This window comes from Polypterus senegalus, chromosome 1 (assembly GCF_016835505.1).
Source record: "Polypterus senegalus isolate Bchr_013 chromosome 1, ASM1683550v1, whole genome shotgun sequence".
Taxonomy (NCBI): domain Eukaryota; kingdom Metazoa; phylum Chordata; class Cladistia; order Polypteriformes; family Polypteridae; genus Polypterus; species Polypterus senegalus.
The window spans coordinates 201,267,192-201,283,776 of NC_053154.1; the positions used below are offsets into that span (position 1 = coordinate 201,267,192).

Sequence of the window (16,585 nt, forward strand, 5' to 3'; positions counted from 1 at the left end):
GTGGGTGTCTACATTCATAAAACATATGTTTTTGTCAACATTAAAAGGCAATTTGCAGCAGGGTCCAGTTTCCCAAACATAATCGGAGCAAATGACTGGATTCCTTGTACAATAAGAACACCTAGTGAGAATGAAGCTGCTTTTACTAAACTTAAGCAGTGTCATTCTATTGACGTACAAATCCTCCATCCATAGTCCAGATGTTGTACAATGGCAAACAAAGTGAAAAACATCCATGGGAAAAAAGAAAAAAATCTCACGTAAATCATATGTCATTTAACCAGTTGTATACTTAAAATGTAGTTGTACAGCTTTAAATGTTATTTACATTATACTAGTTGTGTAAGCCCGTACTGTAAAAAGCCTGGGCTCCAAGAAACTTTTGAAATCATCAGAAAAAAACTTGAAATGCAGAACCGGCGGTTTCATTTTGCGGATGTGCTTGCCCCCCTTGTCTATCAGCTGCTAAGAAAGTTTCTCTCTCATTTGTCTTTCCTTGGTGGTTTCACTTTGGTCGCTTTCTTTCAGCTTCATGCTGTAGCCTTGTACTTCCTTCTTCTTCCGACTTGTTAACTTGGGGCTACCTTGCCGGCTCTTTGAGCTTCATGCTGTAGCCTCACACTTGCGGGCCAAGACAGACAGACAGACAGACACACTTCCACGCATAGACGTTTATATATAAGATACTTCACATTTACCATGTGGACATTTTGTTTCTAACGTGGGCCACCAGTCTGGGATCCTGTTCTTAGGTAGTGAATGCTGGAGACTTGGATTGGTTTTGTTTGGTCTAGGACTCTGGGCATATGATATCACTAACATAACACTTTAAAAGCCAATGCTGTGCATCCTGTGACATTCAAGATTGCATTTCCCTTTCAAAAGACTTTCACAGGAATACCTCACATCTTGTTTAGTGCTATGTTTTTTTCAACTTCTGCTTATTTTTTACAAATTTGAATTTGGGTGGTATAGATTTTCAATGAAGTATTTGCTATCCTGGTAATGAGCCTTTCTAGTTTAGATATGTGTGTGTTGTCATCACAGTGTCCTAGATGACCCTCTTATCCCCTTTTATACTTTTTAGTATATTGACTTTACCAGAATTCACAAATCTCAGCCTTTATCCCTCAAGTGTTACACTACATTTTATACCAATTCCCACAAGCAACAAGACAAAGTACTAGAACAGACAGGACAGACAAGACAGACAAAATTACATATTTTATTTAGGTATAATACAGAATATGTCTAAAATATAAGGAAGCAGATTAGAAATGAGTTTTGATAAAAATAATATTAATATGACCAGGATGACAGGCTACCAGGCAGCATGCAGTCTTACTGTGTTCTGTCTTATGTCCACATCCAGCATAGCCTCTGCATGAAGTGGTAGACACTATAGCTCTTCTACATTGGCAATGCTGAGATGGAAGACAGAAGAGTGAAGAGACTAAAGGGGAGGGGGAACCTTGTCTTTATACTGGTCCATCTTTTTTGGTATATCTCTGGACCAAGGTGACTCCTTTGGTTCAAATCTAACTTGCAATCTATGCTTTCTTGCTGAGGGAATTGGGCCTGTAAGCTTATGCAAACTAAAAGAACGTAAAGTGTTGTCACAGTAGGGGGACGCTCTCGCTCCCTTGAACCCCTGTCCATGACTCCAGACACCAGGTAAAAGTCCAACCCTTGACTTTATTAAATTGCCACAGTGCACAAAGCACCCTCTCCTCCACTATACTCATACAATAACCAATAATCACTAAGAAACAATCCTCCAACTCCCAGACACGTTGCCACCCTTCCACCCAGCTCAGCTCGTCGTCGTCTGGGAGCTCCCTCAGTCCTTTTATATTCCCCGACTCGGAAGTGTTCCCAATCCAACAGTCCACAAGTCCTTATTCCTTCCAAGTCAGGGTAAACAATGCTTTTACTCACCCCGGAAGCCCGTCGCTCTTCCTGTGACAAACTTCCGGGTCATAGTGCTCAAAAGAGTCCACTGGCTTTCCGACAGCGACTCCCAGTGGCCCCCAAGGTATCAAGCAGGGCTGTGCATAAAAACTACATAGTCCATGAGGCCCTGCTGGAATTCAGGGCCCATACATACTCTCGGGAGAGCTCCTCCTGGCGGCCTGGGGGTGATGGCTGGAATATGAAACCGGCCATCCATTACAGTGTCAATACACATGCTTGTTCCACGTTGAATAACACACCCCTCCACACCACAGATATCTCAACACAAATGCCATCTGATCTAGTAGGGTCGTGGGTGCTAAAGGCACAACTGGTTTCACAGCTGTCTTCCCTTTAAACATTATATGTGTATAAAGATAATATTACAAAATAAAAACATACAAAATATTTATGAACCTATATCTTAGATATTACCTATTTTTTCTTTTACACAATAACATGTTCATCTTCTGGTCCAAATATGCATAACATAGTGGGCTTGGGTGGTTTGTTTTCTTGACAACAAATCTTAAGAGGATACAAGAAACAGGGTGAAGACTTTTAAATAAGAACAATACAAATAGGACACCCACATTGCCATCAGTACTCATCTTGGTCTCAGTGATGTTGAACAGTGTGACGATGTGAAAGTGGCAGAGATTGCTGGTCAAGACAATGTTCATGATGCAGGGGAACACCATTGGCCAGCCAGGACATTTTCCAGTTTGTTGTCTTGGAGGTGTTTCCATTAACCTGTAAAAATGCTGAATTGAAATTAGTCTTGTCTGGCTTTTAGTGTATGGTGTTGCTGTTTATGTATCTACTGTATAATAAAAAGCTACTGTCTCTGTGTGTGTCCAGTCCCTCCAAGCAATTTGATTAGTCAGTTTGTCTTTGATCTGATTGGTCAGTTTTGTTTTGGTTGCTCAGTTGTACGGGTGATGACATAATATTTTAGGGGTCAGAAGTCCAATTCCTGATTGTGACATTTTTTTTGCTTTTCACAACACAACAAAGCAAATAACTTACTGATTGATGTTGGGTAAAAAGTTTTAAGCCAAGTTGTCTTCAGAGATGGGAAGTGAATGATGTTTTCACAGCAAGTAAAAGGGGCCCGTCTACCTTTGGGGTTAGTCAAAAGCAGACAGGAGGCGAGCAAGATGCATCAAAATGATAGAATCTGAGGAACAGGCTTTACTGGAACGTGATCAAGAGAGGAAGTTACTGGGCAGGAGTGGAGGCACCGAGGAAAGGTTCAAGAGGAGTGCTATTTTTAAAATTATTCCATTACTTGTCTTCGACAGGTAAGCATAGCTAGTTGAGTAAACAAGCCTGTTATTCAATGTGTTCCTAGGCCCTTCGACCTTTGTGCTTGCTTTAATATGCTCAAATATAAATTCAAAAAAGGTCATTGCTAGGGTGTTTCCTTTCATTTTAGCCTGCTTTAACCTCAGAAAGGTGTGATTCTGCTCTCCATGCTTCTTAACTAACTAAAGTTGGTCTATTGGTAGAAAGGTGCAGAAGAAAACTGTCTCAAGCTTTGACATTGCCTTAACCCGCATGGTGGTATACTCATTTTAACACTTCACACACAGTGTTTATGAGTGTCTGGCTCATGAAATCGTCTTCTGCGTGATGATGGTCACACATACAAGGTGGTGTGGTTTTTAACTGCAGATTATATATGACTTAATCTGTCCATTTAAGATATGTATATCTTAACTGATAGCATTTGTCTTAGCTAATGTATCATATATTCCACAGTTTCACACCCTCTGCCCAAAGAAATCTCACTATAACACATTGTTAAACAATGGTGCAAGCGGAGCATCCATGTTCATTTGAGCTTGGCTTCAACTAGACTAACAGCAGAATGTAGTACTGTGTTTGTTTGAACTACCCATAAGCCATTGTGAATGTGTTGTATCAGCTTCCACGTAAATAATTAAATTGCCTTAACTTTTTGATGTACTCTCATATTTTAACATTATAACACCATTTTGTACTGTATTTCAGTTACAATTATAACAACATGTAGTACACACTTTCAGTGAGTTGAGTTCTTTCTCCAACGGTACTTTATATGAGGCCCAGAATCTCATATTGCCAGGCTACAATACTCACTGATGTCCTTGAGCTGTTATCTTTCTTTTATGAGCAGTTTTAGAGCAGATGAATGCTTCATGAATGGGAACTATCTAAAAGAATGGACTGAGTGATGGACTTACATTTGTGGTTCTACATACTGATCCCTGGGGTAATGCATCACAATGACTTCTCTAACCAGTAATCTGTCTGCTGCTTTTTATTTTTCCAGACAGCAGTACCATTGCATATGGCGCTATTTGAATTGGCCCGCAACCCTGACATCCAAGAGTTGGTTCGGAAACAGGTGCAAGCTGCCTGGGAGAAGACAGGTGGCAATGCAGCAGAAACTCTAAAGGCAACACCATTACTCAGAGCCATAATCAAAGAGATTCTTAGGTACTGCAAGCAAACAGGTTTCTTATTGAAAGAAACATAGTTAAAAAGAGAAAACGGAGCTTCTTGGTGGACGGAAGAGTGCAGTGTGACTCTATGATAAGAAACAGAAGAGGGAGTAAAATACAGTGAGGAATCGAGAACAGCAAATAAGAATGAAAAAAGGTTGAGTGTCTAAATGGGACATAACTGGATGCTCAATATGCGGCATTGCTTTTAAAGCCAAAGCTGAAAACATAATGTCAGCTTTACAAGCGGCTGGGAGCTGGACAGCTTAGTTCATCATGGCAAGCATATTGGGAAACTTTAGAATATTCTCTTGACTGACTATAGCCTCTTCACATACTTTACTCATTCCCATTTACTATGACAGCCCACTAATTATTTGAGGCGATAACGTTCACATGACAAAATTGTGGAAGTGCAAAGACAGGGAACTGTGTTTAAACATTTCATGACCAATGATGTCACATGTTTTTTGGTTTAAAACAGACATGCTACATTGGCAGCCTTGATCTGGGGCTTTACTTCTCCAGTTAATATTGTCTTTTGGACCAAAATACTTATGAAGCCTTCAATATATTTAATAACTTGAGGGTTAAGTTAGCTATGTATACATACAGAATTATACAGTACATACTACAGGAACACTGGATTTTCAAAGATTTAATCTTTCTATGCTATTTGAAAGTAAAACACTCTAGGCTTAAACAAAAAATGATGAATAACTAGGAATGAAAGATGTAGTCAAATAAATTGCACCATACCTGCAACAACTCACAGGAAGAACCTTGATATCTGATGGGGCTTTGAAGGGGTTAAATGACATTAAGACACTTTTCAGAATTTCAACAAGAGACACTCTGACATTAAAGTCTCAACATTTTCAATCTCGCTTTATCCAATTCAGGGTCCAAACAGCATTTCAGTGCTGTCCATCTCAAGGCTCACTCAGGCACACATCCACAGTGACAATTTATAATCTCCAAACAAATTAATATGCACATCTTTGGGATGTAAGAAAAAAACAAAAACATATCAATAGAAAGTAAGTGCAAACTTCACATCGATTAACAAACCCAAGACTTGAGATCTGCAAGTAGCCACATTTATTGAATCTTTTAACGTTTCCCAAAGTTGCACATGATCTAGGCTGTGCAGGACAAACACCACGTGTTGTCCTCTTCACTGCTTCAGTGTCATCTGAATACAATTCTCCTTTGCTCACTAAAAATGTTCCTATTTACTTTCATGAAGTGCCAGTGAAAAAGGGAATGTGTTGGATGCATATGGCACATACTGTACGGTAGTTATCTTCCCGGCTCACATTTAGGGTAGTTCAGCTTAGATCAAACATCTTTTTTTTCCAAATAGGCAATCTTGCAAACTAAAGAAAAGAAACTATCACATATAGAACCTTTCAATGTAATTTAAGTGCAGTATCTTTAATGACCATGCATCTTATGCTGTCATAATTTTTTTGCAGTTTTATGGCTTTGTTCATGTACTAATAGTAATGATAAATTTATGTTAGTCACCCATAATCTGAGAATTATTTTTGGGTTGAGGTTACGTAAATATCAATTTGCTCAAAGATTTTCTTGGCCCATGGATTTACTGTACTACTAAATTGCTAAATTAGCTAGTAGATGTAAAAGGGACAAGGGACATGTTAAGTGATATGATGTGGTGTATGATGGAGAGTGGTTTGACTGGTGTGAGACACAAAAGAAAAACCAGGGGTGAGATGTAGAGTCTGAAATACTAATTGTTTTTTAGAAATGACAAGGGATTTGGAGAAACATAATGACTTCATGATTGGATACTTTGGTAAATCATAAAAGAATGAACAGGGCAATGCAGAAAATGGTCCATCTATTGACTGGTAGCTAAATAAACTACTGTAAACAGCTATATTTTGTTCTTTTTACTCTTGACAGACTTTATCCAGTCGGAGTTGCAATCCAGAGGTTGCCTTCTAAAGATCTGGTGCTTCAGAACTACCACATCCCAGCAGGGGTAAGTGTTCATAACAAATTACTATAAATTAAAAATTGGTACAAAGAGGCCCTGACCAAAAAGGAATGAGTTGCATGCCTTCATCAGACAGTTCCAGTTGCACTATATGAACCTTGCTTTATTGTCTCTAATGCTAGAAAATATAACAAATAATAAAACAGCATGAAATGTTCATAAATGTTTATGTTAATTTATTAATGACACAGGGAATTCAGAGAGCTCATACTCCCATGTGGTGAATCATGGGCACAAAACTATAATCGCTAGCACATGGGCTCTTATGCTGTGCTGGGTTTATGGAACATAGGACACACTACTGTTTCTGGATCCAGACTTAGTAAATTATTTTCCATTTTTAAAATTTTAAAATTTGATTCATTCTATGTGATTTTATCTATCAAAACAAAGATGGTGTTCCTTACAACTAACATAGATTAATAACTGTTCTTTCATTTCTACTTCAGTCTGTTCTACAAGTATTTTCCACTTCTGTTCCCTCTGTTGTTGTCTCTTTCTGCATTCCTTGTACCTCCCAGAGTTTTGGGAATTGAAGGCCTCTGCTTTGGATGCACCTCTCTCATTGAACTCAAAGAGGTCCTAGGACTCACTGAGTTCTGGGTAATCTCTAGGCACCGATGGCTTCCCACTCTTAGTTGTTGTCAGCCATATGGGAGCTGCTGTTGGCTCTGCTCTTCCGCACACTTATTTCTGCCATTTCTACTTCCAATTTTAACTGCTAATTTAATTTAGCTTTGATTATATACTTCTTAAGAAAGGTATGGTCCCCATTGACTGCATCTTTTGCCATCTGTTATTGCTGAATTCTGTTATCAGGCTCCCGGTGAAAGTCATTGCATTTTGGCTGCAGACAGTGGGTTCTAAATTGGTTTATTCAGTCCATACTGGCTTTATGAAATCTTGTTATATGGTATACTTGTGGAATGTCCTGCATATCGCTTCTACTCTTCCCATTCCTGATGCTATCTCATTTCTAGGTGCCGAGAAGGCATTTGAATAAGTGGGTCCATTTTGTAGAAGGTCTTAGCCAGCATGATCTTTGGTGCTACCTTTATTAACATGGTTGAGCTTCTTTACTTCTCCCCCTTCAGTTTTTCTCAGTAATTCCCACATCCCTCATTCCATTTTGTGTATTTCAAAGAGACAATCTATCGTCACTGTCTCTCTCCCTCCATTTCTCTTTATTCTCTCATAAGGTCTCCTGAAGTAGCCCTCCACAAATGAGGCCAAATCACTTTCATATTTGTAAAGGTAATCCTCAAGAGGTTTCCTTGTACACAAATGATATTTTTCTTTGTCTCTGTAATCTTCATTTTCCTTTCCCATTGTCCTCAACTAGTTTATCTTATATGAGGGCCCTGTCTGCCTACAAAATTAATTGAGCCAAAACCACTCCATTCCCATTGAATCCCACTTGTTATCTTTCTTCTTTGTCCTCCTTCATCCCTGTAGTAGGGCCTTTCAGATTCATAGGATTAGATATCTATGCCATGATCCAGGAGTTTAAAGCTGACATCTTCTGCCATGCTGTACGCAGGGATTCCCAACTCTGGTCCTGGAGGGCCCCAGTGGCTGCAAGGTTTTATTCTAACAATTTTCGTAATCAGTGATCTGTTTTTGATGCTATTTAACTTCTTGTGAATTCATTTTAATTGATTTGTTTTTTAAGATTTGTTACCCTGAATTTCTTTATTGTTTCTCTGAATTGCTTCATTTCTTTCCTTAAATGGCACCCAAAGAGAAATGAAATGTGAAGTGAGTGAGCCAACAGAAGTCCGACTAAGTCAGGGCCTCAAACTCCAACCAATTTCACTCCAACCAGTTGCTTAATTACATACCAAGTCTTGACATAAATTAAACCCATCCTTTAATTCCATGGCTAACAGCAACAGCTGCTCTCATTGTGCAATAGCATACATTTGTGAAATTGTTGATTTTCTCTTTTCTAAGAACATGGTTAAAATGTTTTGGGGACCTGAGGAGATCATCATTACTGAGACCCTCACTTTACTTTATTTTCAGATATTGCATGATGGACACAGTTTGCTGGTCATGTTTTGGCTCATTTTGTATCTCATTATTATTTGGCAGCTAATTAAGACAAATGAAACAATTAAGGGGTCTGAGTCCTAAGAGCAAGTCAATTAAAATGAATTCAAAACAAGATAATTAGCAGCAAAACAGGTCACTAATTAAGAAAAGGGTTAGAATAAAAACCTTCAGCCACTGTGGCTCTCCAGGACCAGAGTTGGGGACCCCTGCTCTAAAGGGTGTCATAGATTCCATTTCCACCTGGTCTCTCATTCCCACAGTGGACAAACAATTATTAAAACTGACTTGCTCCCGAGAATAAATCTTGTTAGCTTTATTCTCCCTCTTTCTTCTTCTCCTAAGTACTTCCCACTATAAAATCACTTGTTTCTTTATTCCTCTGGACTCACAAGGGACCATACATTAAACATTCTTTTCTGATCTGCAACAGGTCAGATCAACCATCCCCAAAATCCCTGCTCCGGATTTCTTATAGGGAAGAATTACTTTTCCCAAATTTGACAGCCTCTTTCCCATTTTTTTCTAATTAAAGTTCCTGTGTCTTGTATTGTTGATCTTATTATACAGTATCTTATGCCATACCCATGTGTGAAAAATGAATGGGATGCTTTCAAGATGGCACCTTCACACTCCTATGTTGCATTATTCTGCCTTGAATATTGGAGGCCAACCAATTTATTTATCTCCTGGGTGTCATTCAGGCATCTTAGCAGGCATTTTAAATGAGTCAGGGCTTGAAATTATCCTTTTTCTGTGGTCTGTGCATCCAATCCCACCTATAGTCATTTGAAAAAGTTTGGGGACCCCTCTCTGCCTGCATAATAATGTACTCTACTTTCAACAAAAAAGATAACAGTGGCATGTCTTTCATTAACTAGGAACATCAGAGTACTGGGGTGTTTTCCAAGATTTTTAGTGAAGCAGTATTTAGTTGTATGAAATTAAATCAAATGTGAAAAACTGGCTGTGCAAAAAGTTGGCTCCCCTTGTGATTTTGCTGGTTTGAATGCATGAAACTGCTCAATACTGATTACTTGCAACACCACGTTGGTTGGATTAGCTCGTTAAGCCTTAAACTTCATAGACAGGTGTGTCCAATCATGAGAAAAGGTATTTAAGGTGGTCAGTTGCAAGTTGTGCTTCCCTTTAACTCTCCTCTGAAGAGTGACAGCATGGGATCCTCAAAGCAACTCTTAAAAGATCTGAAAACAAAGATTGTTCAGTATCATGGTTTAGAGGAAGGCTAAAAAAAGCTATCTCAGAGGTTTAAACTGTCAATTTCAACTGTAAGGAATGTAATCAGGAAATGGAAGGCCACAGGCACAGGTGCTGTTAAACCCAGTCTGGCAGGCCAAGAAAAATACAAGAACGGCATATGCGCAGCATTGTGAGAATGGTTACAGACAACCCACAGATCACCTCCAAAGACCTGAAAGAACATCTTGCTGCAGATGGTGTATCTGTACATCGTTCTACAATTCAGCAAAATTTGCACAAAGAACATCTGTATGGCAGGGTGATGAGAAAGAAGCCCTTTCTGCACTCAAGCCACAAATAGAGTCGCTTGTTGTATGCAAATGCTCATTTAGACAATCCAGATTCATTTTAGAACAAAGTGCTTTGGACTGATGAGAGAAAAATTGAGTTATTTGGTCATATCAAAAAGCACTTTGCATGGCGGAAGAAGAACACCGCATTCCAAGAAAAACACCTGCTACCTTCTGTCAAATTTGGTGGAGGTTCCATCATGCCTTGGGGCTGTGTGGCTAGTTCAGGAACTGGGGCCCTTGTTAAAGTCGAGGGTCGAATGAATTCAACCCAATAGCAACAAATTCTTCAGGACAATGTTCACGCATCAGTCACAAAGTTTTAAGTTATGCAGGAGTTGGACATTCCAACAAGACAACAACTCAAAACACAGTTTGAAATCTACAAAGGCATTCGTGCAGAGGGAGAAGTACAATGTTCTGGAATGACCGTCACAGTCCCCTGACTTGAATATCATTGAAAGTCTATAGGATGATTTGAAGCAGGCTGTCCATGCTCAGCAGCCATCAAATTTAACTGAACTGGAAAGATTTTGTATGGAAGAATGGTCAAAAATACTTCCATCCAGAATCCAGACACTCATCAAAGGCTATAGGAGGCGTCTAGAGGCTGTTATATTTGCAAAAGGAGCCTCAACTAAGTATTGATGTAATATCTCTTTTGGGGTACCCAAATGTATGCAGCTGTCTAATTTTGTTATGATGCATATTGCATATTTTTTGTTAATCCAAAAAACTTAATGCTACTGCTGAAATACTGCTGTTTCCATAAGGCATGTCATATTTTAAAAGGAAGTTGCTACTTTGAAAGCTCAGCCAATGATAAACAAAAATCCAAAGAATTAAGAGGGGTTCCCAAACGTTTTCATATGACTGTACCTCCTTCAGATAGATAGATAGATAGATAGATAGATCTATCTATCTATCTATCTATCTATCTATCTATCTATCTATCTATCTATCTATCTATCTATCTAATTGTAGCTAAGGTCTGTGCTCAGAGTGTGTGAACATCCCCCCACTTGCATTCTTCTACTTCATCACTTGCACTTGTTTGCTTCAACCCTCTCTCCTAATTCCAAACCAATGTCTGGTTTTCACTCCTTTCTCCACAAAGGTCTTCTTCATCATAGCTAATTGGCAGATTTTGAATAATGCCAGAATTGGGAGATGTTTTCAATAATGTCATATTGATCTTAGTGGAGTGGCTAGGTAAAGAATAATCCATAATTGATTCCATATATTTTCTAATCAAATCAAACCTTGCCTGGAACATAAGATACTAGAATCCACCCTAGAACCAGTCTCGGAATGGTATTCACTAGCAACCATCTAATGGCTGGGTGGCCTACATTGTCTGACGGGGAGCCAAGAAAATGCTACATGGAGCTGTCATATAGACTCACCATTCCCAAGGCAAAGGGGGGTGGTTCGGTGAAGTACCCATCAGGTTACAAGGAAGACGGGACATGCATGAGCTACTAGCAATAGCAATGTTTCTGGCTGATAAGACATGACTTGTCTGGCAGGGAAAAAGCAAGATGTCATGCTGCAAGCTAAAAAATATTGGCCTGATTAGACCTCTACACACAGCTTTGACTCTAAAAAACAAAACTTCTCAAAAGAGTGATGATCTCTTTGCTGCTCTGGAGTTACCCTATCGTAGACATAGTAATAACCCCCGATGTGCTTGAGGAGAAGACAGTCACCTCAATATGAATCTGAGATGAAGAGAGGCACCTCAATATGAATCTGAGATGAAGAGAGGAAAACTTTAAATACTGTCTGTGTGTATGCACCAAACAACTAATCATAGCAATTCAGCCTTTTTGGAGACATTGGATTTTAAGTTCAAAAGGGTACTATGTATTAATTCAATAGTCCTTCTGAGAGACTTCAATACTTGCATGGGCCTGACAGATATACTTGGGGCACGATTGGTTAGAACAGATCTGAATTTCTGTAGTTAGCTATTGCTAGATTTCTGTGTTTGTCATCAATTGTTCAAACACAAAGATGCTAGGAAATGACCTGGTAAAGCAATATGTTAAAGTAAACAGCATATTCAAGCACAAGGATGTTAAGAAGTGCACCTAGTAACACAGCACTTTGAGCTAAAGGTCATGACAATGCCATCTGATCAAAGGCCATGTGTTATTAAGAAAGAGAGTGCTGTGGGTTATTTTAGCTAAAATGCATTTACCAAGGGATTACATTGCACAGTCCCCTGGGTGTTCTGGCTCAAAAGAGATATAGACTTTTTTCTATAAAGAAATCAGAAGAAGAAAGCAAAGTCAAAAGAGAAGCCAAAATCATAACCAAAAATCAAATCACACAATCGTCATGTTTAACACACTAAACTGAGATCAAAGACCCTAATGCCATAATAACCAAAAATAGCTTAAATTGCAAAATAAATATTCTAACTTAGTTTTTATCCAACTCATATAGTTTTAAGACTGCATGTGCTGATCTTTATATGGCCACATACTCCTGGGGGATTGTGGGTTATTTAACAATAGCAACAGCTCACACAACTTTGGCAAAATGGTGGCACCTGTGAATAAAATAAAATATTTTTGCAGGAAGATGTTAAAAATTATCAACTTTTCCAGATGCAAGTTAGTAACAGTATTCAGACTATATATGTAGATTCTGAAAATCCATCAGATTTCTCACAAAAAACTAATTACAAACTATAACTATCAAAGCCTAGACCAGGGTACTGGAATGAATACTCCATTCAAGAGCTGAACTTCATATTCAGAAAGAATAATGTGAATTCTGTTCTGGCCTTGGACCAACTCTTTACCCAGTGTGGTCCATGGCCGGCTTTGTATCCCGGCCAATACCCCCAGGCCACCAGAGGGAGCCCTCACAGTGGCATGGAAGGTCTCTGAATTCCAGCAGAGCCTCATGGACATTGTAGTTTTTATGGACAGCCCTGCTGGATACCATGGGGGCCACCAGGAGTCGCTATAGGGAGGCTTGGGGAGTGTTATTTGCCCTATGCCCCGGAAGTACTTCCAAGTCATATGAACGGAAGGAATGATGGACTTCTGGGGTGAGAAAAAAGGACTTTCATCTGACCCAGAAGTGATAAGGAATTATGGACTAAAGGATGAGAACACTTCCGGGTCGGGAACTATAAAAGGACAATGGGAACTCCCAGACAATGAGCTGAGCTGGGTGGTAGGAGGGCAACGCGTCTGGGAGTGGAGGATTGATTTATTGTGATTATTGTTATTTATGAATAGTGTGGAGTGGAGGGTGCTTGGTGCACATAATTATTATAATAAAAAGAATAATTGTACCACTTTTACCTGGTGTTTGGCGTGGTATCTGAGAGTTCAAGGGAGCGTTAGCACCCCCTACTGTCACACCAGATATGTAACATTTTTCCATTCCTGTTTACATGTGCTTTGCTGATTTCTGAAAAGCACATGACTGTGTACTAAGCAGTGAAAGTGATAAAAGAGTTTGGGGTTCTGGGGCCACTACTGTGTGACATTTGGTCCCTCTATTTAAAGAAAAATAATTGTCACCCATGAAGTAGTACAGCAGCAGCAGTTGTATGGTCCATGGTGTTCAAGCTAGATCGGTCTATGAGCAAAACGGTCAATTTACTCAAACAATAGTGCCATCCTTATCGATAGTTCAAAAGCTCTGGGTAGTTTCTGGGCTCCTGAGGTCACTCTAGTATACAGGATGAGGGGTTCGGCAATACTGAAGGATCTCAGAGCAAAACCTCTAATTCTCCAGATTGAGAGGAATCAATGAAGGTGATTTGCACGTTTTTAGTGCTATTCGCAGAGAAAAATGAGGCAAATTTAATGGGCCAGGAGAAGAACAGCAGCCAAAAACACCAGCCACAGTTGGTGGGAAATTAGAAAATCAGATTATTAAAGCCAAAACACAAAACTTAAGTTTGTTGTCAAAGTTTGAAAGTAAAAAAATTGTAAACCAGGAATATTATTACAAAAAGAAAGTGCTGTAAGCCCTTGAGTTGAATGTGCAATCTTGTGTATAGCAAACTAAATGGAATCTGTAAACAAAAATGGTGGCCCCATACAATACAATAGTTACTTTGTGATAAAACGTGAAAATATTACAACAACTAGAAAAGATGCAAAAAATAAAATTGAACTTTTAGAACTGGGTTGTCTGATGTTTAAAACCACGAATCAACAAAGAAAATCAAATTGTAACATTTAGAATGCCCCTGATGCTTCATTTAGGAGATGTACAAGGCAAAGTCATCTGATAGAAGATTGATGACATTTAGGAGGGATTATATCTCTCAACTCTCACGGGAGCCCAAGAAGGGGCTGGAGGAAATTGCTAGAGATATGGAGGGCTGTTCAGGCTAGCCCATCATATTGCTACAGAAAACCTCAATCAGTAAACATACAAAGTGGTAAATAAGTTTATCTTGCTCATCCTACATGTATGTGTAAGTGAGTTATTCCACAGATTGACGCCCCATTAAGAGACGGCTCCTGCATTGTGCCTAATGCTACTAGGATAGGCCTGTCATCCTGAACTAAATTAAGCAGTTTGGAAAATGTTATGTTAGGTTTGGGTTAGGATACTATGTCATACTAACCCCTACATCACTGAGCTGGAGTGAGCAAATCTGATAATGGATGGATATCTCTCTGGCTAGCACAGCCGTGAGTCATTTTATTAGAGTCAAATCACTTGATCCACCTGCGAAAAGTCACATAAAATGTTGTAATTGGCCAAATCATAATGAACCCAATGAATAATGTTTCATTAGGCGTTCTTAAATCATGCTAGAAAAAAAAAAGCCAAACTTCAATGGTTGTTATATATGCACTATTTGTCTATTGAGGCATGTCTGAAATGCCCATCTTTATGTTTCTGTGTTCCAGACACTAGTGCAGGTAGCTCTCTTCAGTCTGGGACGAAGTCCACAAGTCTTTTCACAACCACTGCATTTCCAACCAGGGCGCTGGGAAAAACCACAACTGGATTGCTCTGGCTCACACTCACCCTTCAAATTTCTGACATTTGGATTTGGCTCGCGACAGTGTCTGGGTCGAAGAATTGCCGAGACTGAGATGCAGCTCTTCTTGTTGCATGTGAGTCATACACAAAAAGGAATCTGTTTCATTTTTATTTATTTAGTCTCTGCATTCTTGATTTGCTTTTGGAAGTAATGACTGATGGTTTGTTAATCATGAATCTTGATTTTTTAAACTTGTTTAGCCAACCTGATGATTCGCAGAACTTGTATAAGTGCAATTATAAAGTATGGTATTAAATGTGATAGTATTATCTGCCTGTCTTATTTTCTAATTTCAACGTCTAGCTCATGGTGTAGTGTAGCTTACATCAATATTTGATTCCTCACATATTTAGTAGGGATGTCAATTTCTATGATTTTACGGTATGTTGATATCTGGATAACAGGATTGTGTAACTTAGGTTTGTATTAACCAAACACAAGGGAAGGATAATTATATGTATACACAATGTACCAAAAGAAAACAAAGAATGCAATTTTACATTACATCCTTCAGATTTCTGTATGTTATAGGTGAAATAGCTGATGGATGTTTCTGCCTTTTCTGTTTCTAAAGTTTCTATTTTTTGTGTGATTTTTTTCAGATGTTGAAGAATTTTAGGTTGGAAGTGAAGTCCAAAGAAGAAATTAAACTTAGATATTCATTGATTTTACTTCCGGAGAAAGTGCCTCACATAACCTTCAAGCTGCTGTCATCAAACTAAGTGAGGCAGACAGGAGAACAAAGTGTTTTGCCTTGGTTTTACTGAACAAAAACTGTTTGGGTGTGAAAAGGAGCAAAAATCCAAATACAGTACACATATTCCAAATTTTAAAATAACCAATATTTTAAAGCATGTAAAAGTCAGAAATCAAAATCTACCCTGAATCAGTTATTCCAGAAAACAAATTTATCTGTAGACAGTACCCAGTACTGACTTTGAAGAATACAAAATGACAAGAGAATTGTAAAGAATGTTGTGGTGCATGAGGTCCTGAGGCTTGTAATTGTGTTAACCTTACTGTTTGTGCTTTGCTGCTTTTGGCCTTAATTTCATGTCTTGAAGACATCAATAGTTTCAGTTTGAAAAAAAATTGCTAATTACCTTTGAACAAAATATTGAATTGGATTTTATGTCTGTTGATTCTTTCTTTCAGTAAACAAATTATTTACGACTTGATTTGAGTGGATTGTCATAACATCTGCATTGGTTTTATGGGACCTGTGTTAATATTTAAAAAGCAACTGCACGATGCACAGAACACACTAGAGCTACATATGTACAAAACATTAAGTCATTCAACATAAAATCTTTTATTGAGCGCATGCATCCTATGTATAATTATCTAAAATGTTTTCAGGGTAAGATTTAACCGGTGAATGTTGCAATCTAGCTCCATCTTTATTGGGCCACATGTTCTGGGCATGCACCAGATTAACAAAATTTTTGACAAAAATCTTTGCATGCCTACCAGACAGCTCTGG

At 38.7% G+C, this 16,585-nt stretch overlaps 1 protein-coding gene across 1 annotated transcript in view; it reads left to right on the plus strand.

Moving 5' to 3' along the window:
• Nucleotides 1-16,585, plus strand: part of LOC120518870 (cytochrome P450 11B, mitochondrial) — a 51,011-nt gene extending 34,426 nt beyond the window's left edge. The window contains exons 6-9 of the mRNA XM_039741876.1: nt 4,271-4,437; nt 6,375-6,453; nt 14,966-15,175; nt 15,705-16,585. Coding sequence (XP_039597810.1) covers nt 4,271-4,437; nt 6,375-6,453; nt 14,966-15,175; nt 15,705-15,824 — 576 coding nt within the window. The 3' untranslated portion in view covers nt 15,825-16,585. The remainder of the gene's footprint in view (nt 1-4,270; nt 4,438-6,374; nt 6,454-14,965; nt 15,176-15,704) is intronic.